The sequence below is a fragment of the Podarcis muralis genome, chromosome 1 (assembly GCF_964188315.1).
Source record: "Podarcis muralis chromosome 1, rPodMur119.hap1.1, whole genome shotgun sequence".
NCBI classification, from domain to species: domain Eukaryota; kingdom Metazoa; phylum Chordata; class Lepidosauria; order Squamata; family Lacertidae; genus Podarcis; species Podarcis muralis.
This window is the reverse complement of record NC_135655.1, coordinates 29,472,768-29,481,372: the sequence shown is the minus strand read 5'-3', so window position 1 is coordinate 29,481,372 and position 8,605 is coordinate 29,472,768. Positions and strand designations below refer to the sequence as shown.

The 8,605-nt window shown below is 44.8% G+C and overlaps 1 protein-coding gene across 4 annotated transcripts in view; it reads left to right on the top strand.

Moving 5' to 3' along the window:
- The window catches only part of ADCK1 (aarF domain containing kinase 1), a 110,997-nt gene continuing 102,392 nt past the window's right edge, over positions 1–8,605 (top strand). For 3 of the 4 annotated variants that reach the window (XM_077925247.1, XM_028718498.2, XM_028718483.2), the window contains exons 1-3: positions 1–152; positions 3,222–3,367; positions 5,434–5,517. In XM_077925247.1, coding sequence (XP_077781373.1) covers positions 3,233–3,367; positions 5,434–5,517 — 219 coding nt within the window. In that variant the 5' untranslated portion in view covers positions 1–152; positions 3,222–3,232. Of the gene's footprint in view, positions 153–464; positions 970–3,221; positions 3,368–5,433; positions 5,518–8,605 lie in introns of those variants that run through there. The other variant, XM_028718489.2, reaches the window with a different exon arrangement.

Below are 8,605 nucleotides of genomic sequence, written 5' to 3'. Positions count from 1 at the left end.
TACAGATCCCGAGGCTTTGGCATCCGCGAGAAAACTACAAGTCCCAGCATCCCCGGCAAGCCTGTACTACGTGCGGGAAGCAGGGGGTGGGGAAGAGAGGGGAGGAACCTTGGATTCCGCCAAATAAAAGCGTTCCTGTGCCCAGAAAGCCGGTAAGTGTGGAGAGCGGCGCTGTCCTTGTTGGCTGTGGCTGGACGGCCAGATCAGGGGGACGGGGAAGGGGCGGGCAGAGGGTCCCCTTTGGAGCATTCCGGCGGAGGGACAAACCTTTGTGGAATCTAGAACGTCGAGTAATGAATGAGAAGACAGCAGGGCGTTCGAAGGGGCCGAAATGAGACCTCCCCCGCACGTCCCCGTAGCCCAGTCACGAAAGTAAATTTAGGGTCCTTCCGTATCAAATGTTTCCACTTCACCTAGGCGCTGCATTCCTTCCTAGCCCCATTTATGGGATCGGCTTCTTTCAACGCTCATTTCAGTGTGTCGATTTGCCCAGTAGCACCGTGTCCTGACCTTTTAGTTTTTCCAGAAGTGCTCTCAGTCCCCCTTGATCTTCGTGTCCCCTTTTTACTACCGTATCCAGTCCCCGGCTCGCTTTACGTAAGAGCTCGGCTATTCATTCACCTCTGAAGTGCTACCTGCCACCCACTCTCGCCCCACCCACAACAGCCCGCCTAAAATTTCCCTGCTTGTAGGTTGGGGGAAGCAAGATTGGATGATTTGTCAACAACTGCTGGCCATGCTCCTCCCATTGTGTCTCCGTCGGAAGGAGCGTCAATGGTAAATCTGACAGACCCATCTTTGGGAAAAAGAAAGTTTTGCACTGAAGGCAGAGGCCAGTTTAGTAAGTGCTGTTTGCTAAACTGGAAAATGTTGGTCCTCCTTAAGGATGAACACATTTTGGCTGCAGTCCTGTGCTCACTTACCTGGAAGTAAGCCCCACTGAACTCAATGAAACTTATTTCTGAGTAGGTATGTATTTTGTTGACTATATCTCTTAACCAACGTTCATAGCATAGCGTAGCCAATGGCCAGAGATTATGGGAATTTTAATTCAACACCTGGTGGACCACAGGTTAGCCACCCCTTTGTTAGATGAAATGAGGCACAAAGTTCTTCTTGTGTGCCTTTAGATGGGCTTGCCACTTGGGCATCCAGCCAGTTGAAAAGTGTATATGGAAAGCCTGTGTTGATGTATCTATGCCCTTTTTGAAAACTAACTTTTGGCCTTTTTTCTTAACAAAAGTTCGCCTAATTCTCCTCCCCAATATTTGTGTTTTTACTTAAAAAAGTATTTCTATACAGCCATATCAGAAAATATCAGGGCGTTGTGCAACAATAAAACATAAAACACCATTAAAAAACATTGCAAATAATAATTAAAGTGACTGGCTAAACAGCTGCAAAGGCCAGTCAGCACAGAAAGATCTTCAAGAGACCACTGAAAGTCAAAAGTGAGGATACCTGTGTACCTTTTGCTGGAAGAGTGTTCCACAGCATGGGAACAGCAGTGCTAAACGCCTTACTTGTAGCTGAGGCCTGTTGGGTGCCCTTAGCGAACACATTTAAATGGTAAGGATTTTGATCATGCTGATATCGTTGCAGGATGGATCTCTGTTATTCTCGCTTCCTACAATTACATGATTTAAATGGTAGAGATAGGTTGCATCATTGTGACTGCAATTGAAACATCTATGCTAGATTTATAGGAGCCCCTTGCTATTTGTCTTTCCTTGCATTTCTACTGGAAATTAAAGGACCACTAACGTGGATGGTTTTAAAAAAGGATTGGACAAATGCATGGAGGACACAGCTGTCAACAACTACACACCATAGTGTGTCTCTGAAGACTGGTTGCTGGGAGTTGCAGGTGGGCAGAGTACAGCTGTGCACATGTCCAGCTTGCAGGCCCTCCAAGGGCATCTGACTGATGACTGTGATAACAGGGTGCAGGAATAGATGGGCCATTGGCAGGATCCAGCAGGCTCTTTTTATGTTCTTATGACTCAACAACATTGGACCTGCTTTCTAAAAGTGTTTTGCTGCAGGTGCTACATAGCATCATATGTGAGTCTGTGGAAACAAGGACTGGAACAATCCTAAACACCTAGCAGAAAACTTCTAGCGCACCAAGTCACTAATTGACACCAACAGTCTTAATAATGAAATGAACTTACACTGGCACTCTGGTTCTCACATCTTTTGCAATAGCAAAGCTTCAGTAGGATTTCTGCTGTTGAGAATCGGGGTGTTAAAAACATACATACATTTACGATTCCCTCCAGGGATGTCATAGTCGCTCGTTTACATGCGAGAAGCACACCGATGCCTTGTGGAAAATTTCCAAAGCAATTTATTCTAACTGTTGTTTTCACCTTATATATTTTTAATAACTCCATTTTTATTGCAAAGAGAAATTAGCACAAAACCAGGTGTCTTTGTTGCTTAAAAGCTCAGCTGCCACTCTGCACCCCCCCCCCGAAGCCGCCATCCTGTGGTAGGTGTTGCAATTAGTGGAGATGGCAATAGTCGTGATGACACAAATGGCACAATATGGCTTCAGGTGAGAATAAACAATGGTAGCAGATGGAGTTTTCAGGCACAGGTTCTTAAAAAATAATAAAAGGAAGGAGGTGGGGGAAAGAGCTGAAAAGGAAGGTGGATTTCTTTAAAAGCAATTGCTGCCAAAAAGAACTAGACCTCAACAGCTACTATAAAAGGAAAGCAATAGGAATCAAAATGTTATTCGTTAAAGAAAAATATGGTTTTGAAGGTCCCCACCCACTGAGTGCAAACCTAAAATGGAAGATTCTGTGACCATCCTGGCTAACTTACTTGGTGGTTGCTATAGTTAAGAAAGACTTTGCTGTAAAGTTTAGCCTAGATATGAACAGAGGAGCTTGTCTTGTACTCACTGAGCCTGAGATCATTGATTCATCAAACACAGAACTGCTTCCTTTGATTTGTAGTGACTCTCCAAGGTCTCAAGCGGAGATCTGCTGCATGAAATCACTTTAACTGGAGATGCAAGGTCTTTAACCTGGTTCCTTCTGCACACAAAGGAAAATTTGACATTGTAATGGGAATGTCTGGGATTCCCAGTCCCCATAGCCAGGCCCATGCACCCTCCATTTGTCTTGTAATTCTCATTCTGCCAACTCATTTGAGAATCTCTCTCACATCTACCCCCATCAAGTCATGACTCCTGCTTTATTTCTCCTCAGTGTTTGCTGCCATGGCCAGAAGGGCTTTAAAACTCGCATCGTTGGCCACTGCAGCAGCAGCCACCACTGGGTTTTACCTGTATGGCAACAAGCACCTGGATCCCAACGATTTTGGAGTTGTTCGAGTAGGCAGAGCATTTGCCACAGTAAGTTTCAGTCTGGCATCTTGTGTGAGGGAAAGCATAAAGTCATCTTGAAATCCACAGGACTTATATGTCGCCATGTAATAAACCTGATTTGAATATTTCTGGTTTACAGCGGGTGTTTTTCATCAGGAATCCATATTTTAGAGCAGTGTTTCCCAACCTTGGGCCTCCAGCTGTTTTTGAACTACAATTCCCATCATCCCTGACCACTGGTCTTGCTAGCTAGGGATGATGGGAGTTGTAGTCCAAAAACAGCTGGAGGCCCAAGGTTGGGAAACACTGTTTTAGAGCACTTGTGTTGCGACATTTGATGAAAAAGGGAAACTCGTAAAAGGAATATAGAAAAAATCTATGGAAAAGCGGATATAAAATATGACAGAAATCGTGCAGGAAGTGGGTATCAACATTATTTTAATCGAAAGTACAAAAATCAGTACGCCGGGACCTAGAGATTTCTATTAAAGGAATGCTGTTACCCATTTACTGAGCACTTCTGTCCTTCCCTACCCACCCCCCGCGACAGAGCAGGGATGGGGAGCCTGTGGGTCTCCAGATGTTGCTAAACTACAACACCCATCATTCCTGACAGTTGGTAATGCTGACTGGGGTTGATGGGAACTGGAGTCCCACAACACCTGGAGGGCCACAGGCTCCCTAACTCTGATAGAAGGATAAAAGTGTTATTGCTTCTTGAGATGATTGGATGGATTGGTTTAGGACGGTCCACCGTTCTCAAGGTGGAGGGCAATCTTAAGCAAATGTTACAGGTACATTGTGAACACCATTCCTTCTGTTTCCATTCTCCCACAAACCGCCTCTCTAAGTATAAGCTCAGATTTGCATCAGATCCCTCCCCGCCAGCTCACTGGATCTCCAGTAGTCTGGTGTTGCTCTAATTTACATTTGCCACCTTTCTGTTTTCTGAGAGATGGTACGTATGTGCCTTCAAAAGCTGTCAGAGATACATCAGCTGCAGTTTTCCTCGTCTTCGCAGCTCTGTAGGAGAAACATTACCTGCTGCACTTCTGCCCATTGTAAAGTTGTTAAAGGCACAAAACCTGTGTCAGGAATAGCGTGGAAAAGCAACCTTAATTAGATTGTATAACCTTACAGAGACGAAGCAGTGAAATGATCTAGCAAAGGGGACAATTCAGAAAAGACAGTTTTCTGTCTCCTGAACCATCTGGACCTATGCTTTTGGTGTGTGATAGGATCATTATTTGTTGTCTTGGTATCCAAGCAGTATCCATGCTAAGGCCTAATATTTAGTCACTATGACAACAGGTATGATGTCACTATAGTAGATTGTGATGCCACCAGCTTTAGGCTGCTTTCTGTCATGACTTCACAGACTGTTGAGTCCCTTTTTGATGAATGTCCAACAGGCTAGGGCAGACCATTGTTTCCACTGAGTTCCTGACTTCAGGTTCTGCATGTCTGAATTAGAAAACCCCTGATCTATTTGTCAGAAAGGTTGTACTATTAAGATTATTCCCTAAAATGCAGTGTTAAAAAAAATTTTTTTTTTACACTTGCTCTATATATTTTTAGGTTTGGATGGGCAGAAAGTAGATAGGGATCTACTGGTAGATCTCTGGATGGCTTGTAGGCGATCAGGAAGGGTTTTTGACTCACAACTCTTTGACAAAATGACATTTTCAATTCAGCTGCTGTAATGGAGAAAAGGCTGAAACCTGGAAGGGACTTTTTGGTAAAATCATTTTAAGTTTAGTGAAAACAAATTCCCAGGATGAGAATGTGCTCAGAGACAATCTGACCATTCTGAAGCCTGGCCACTCCTGTTTTATTCAGGTAAACCTGAATTTGGAAACGAGTTCTAAACAAAGTGCCAAAGGTTTTAGGAGGAAGGTGATGACCCAGTGTGTTTGGGGTGCTCTGGTAGCTTTCTGAACTGAGGATTCATTTCTAGATGGGTAGAAGTGGGAACATTGAAGCCCAATGGCTTAAGAAAGGACAATACTTCTGGATCAACCACAAACTCATTTTAGTAAAACAGGAGCCATAGGATACTTTGCTTATGCTGTTGTTTCTGACTTGTTTTGCAGACAGCAGTTATTACCTTTGACTACCTCACTTCTCTCCGGAGTGTTTCACGTGGGACAGAAGAATATGAGTCTGTCAAATCACAGGTAAAGGGCCAACAGGAGGGGGAGAATACCTTACCAAAGGCCATTTTCAAAGCAAGCCCACCTCATTGCTGGCTTTGCAGTCTTAAGGGCTGGAGAAGAAATGGATTTGACTTCCCACAGCCTGGAATGATGCATAGAGTTGGTAATTCAGCTAGTGCAGATGTGAAAACACATATTACTTGATCAGGTTAGCAGGAATCCTTGGGTAGAAGGCAGTGGCTACAGGGAAGATCAAATGTGTGTGTGAAAGAGTTCGATTGGGGCATGGGTAGGCAAACTAAGGCCTGGGGGCCGGATTCAGCCCAATCGGCTTCTAAATCCGACCCACGGATGGTCCGGGAATCAGCGTGTTTTTACATGAGTAGAATGTGTGCTTTTATTTAAAATGCACCTCTGGGTTATTTGTGGGGCATAGGAATTTGTTCACCCCCCCCCAATATAGTCTGGCCCTCCACAAGGTTTGAGGGACAGTGGACTGGCCCCCTGTTGAAAAAGTTTGCTGACCCCTGGTCATTGGGAGAATGAAAAGGAAAGTTATGTGGATCCAGCTTCCTGAAGAAACGAGAAACGACTAAGCAAACGAAGGACAGCATCTGATGGAGTTGTTTGGATGTTCCTGAGAAGTGCGATTTAAAAACAGAACCATTACGATATTTCTCCTGATGCCTTACATTTCTTATCCGGAGTTGCTTCTGTTCCTGGAGCCTCTTGCTGAAGACTGAATGGTGGCAGCTTTGTTCTTTTGTTGGTTTAGATTTCATGCCTGTCCTTCACCACAAGATTCCCAGGTGGGTTGCAACCAGATAATCGTAGAATGTTAACACTGAATAAAATTATTTAGGAAAGCAGCCAATATAAAAGGTGTGCTCACATAAAACTTAACCATCAAGGGCCAAGGGAAGGAGGTGTGTCTTCAGCAAAACTCCAGAAGCTACATAATGGAGATGCTTGATACACTTGCAGGGGGAGGGAGGTCCATTGTTTGGATGCTGCTGCAGAGAATGCCCTCTCTGGGGCCACCATCCGCCCATGTTTTTGAGTGCGGGGGAACTTCCAAGAGGGCACCTTGGAACACCAGAGAGGATCTGTGGGAAGACTTTAAATATTTATTTTAAATATTTTTTAGCCTCCTTTTAGGGTAGCTACTCACCTGAGGTGGCTTCCGTTCAATATAAAAATACAAACCCAAAATAACAATTGCTGAAGCCATCATACAATGCTAAAAAATAAAACTGCAAGTTAAACCATGGGGAGATATCCAAGGAAGTAATAATCAAGAGTAGACCTATTAACATTGGTGGCTCTACTCTGAGAGCCACCAATCACCTTCTTAATGGGTGGGGAAACTGCATCTGGCCAGTGGTCTTGATCCTTTGATTATTGGGTGGGGCTGGCCACCTGACGTCACAATGATGTTTTGTGAGAAGACATTTTGGACTTCAAAGTACAGTGCAGGGCTCTTTGCATGTCTAGGATTGTGGCAGGCAGCGGGTTAATGCTTTCCTCCCCTTTTGTGGACCTGATGCACAATAGCTTAGCTGATGGTGCTATTTGCCCTGGGGGAAAAGGTCCCATTGATGCTAATTGGAGCTTTCTTCCTAAAGCAAATAGTAGCTTTAGAGAAGCAAATTCTGTTCGGAATCCCAGTAGTGATGTATGGAAGTGAGAGCTGGACCATAAAGAAGGCTGATCGCTGAAGAATTGATGCTTTTGAATTATGGTGCTGGAGGAGACTCTTGAGAGTCCCATGGACTGCAAGAAGATCAAACCTATCCATTCTTAAGGAAATCAGCCCTGAGTGCTCACTGGAAGGACAGATCCTGAAGCTGAGGCTCCAATACTTTGGCCATCTCATGAGAAGAGAAGACTCCCTGGAAAAAACCCTGATATTGGGAAAGATTGAGGGCACAAGGAGAAGGGGACAACAGAGGACGGGATGGTTGGACAGTGTTCTTGAAGCTACCAACATGAGTCTGACCAAACTGCGGGAGGCAGTGGAAGACAGGAGTGCCTGGCATGCTCTGGTCCATGGGGTCATGAAGAGTCGGACATGACTAAACGACTAAACAAAACAAGCAGGGGAGGAAAGTGTTAACCCCCGCCACCCGCGTGCAATGATGCCAAGAATTATCTGTTCCCACCCTTTCTCCATGGTGGCTGCTACCTGCATCATTTAAAAAGTGCACGGTAAATGCAAAGATGCATTTAATGCCATGCCTACTTTGTGCCTGAGAAGATGCTAAGGTAATATACATATATATTGCCACCTAAGCAACTAACTGGAAAGTTAAACTGAGAGCATCCCAAAAGAGTGATGAAAAAGAAAGAAATGATGGTCAGATTTAGTTATGCTGTATGCAGTTCAGAAGACACCAGGGGGAAGTTGGTTGGACAACTGCTGCCCATCTCACACTGCAGAAAGAAGTGGAAAATCAGTAGAAGTAGCAGCAACAGCAACTAGAGAGTTTTGCAGTAATACATGATTTGCACCCAGATTCATTGGAAACGTGATGTGTGTGTGTGTGTGTATTCTCTTTCTTTCTGGAGGCAGGGGGAGGCAGGGGGAGGCAGAGAGTGTGGCGCCCACAGCTCTTGCTCCATTATCCAAATGTGCACACAGTCCTGAGAAGGCTGGTGGCCCTTGCTGTTAAGGGATTCAGATTTCTGAAAAATCTGAAGCTTCTAGACTGCAATCCGGCCATTCTGGAATCTTCCTTGGCCCTAGTGCAATTGATTAGGAGCAATAATGACCTTGACACCTTTACCTACAGAAGAGTTGATTGTGGTTTCCTTCTGTGCTGCAGGCAGCTTGTGGTTGGATGGTTGTTGCCAATAGTCCCCCCGAAGCTTTGACCCTTGGCCTTGTGTCTCCATGGCCTCATTAACCTCTGTCAGGCGCCGGCTGATGTTTTTTCGGTTAATGTATGGGGGAAAGGCTCAGTTCATCTCAGCTGCATCCTTCTTACTTGGCAGTCTAGTTGTCCGTGATTCAGCATTCAAGCCTTGCCAAGGTTAGTGGTTAGTTAGTACAATGCGTTTCAATAAGATTTTTACCGTGCTCTCTCTGTGTGCCTTGAAACCTGTAGCT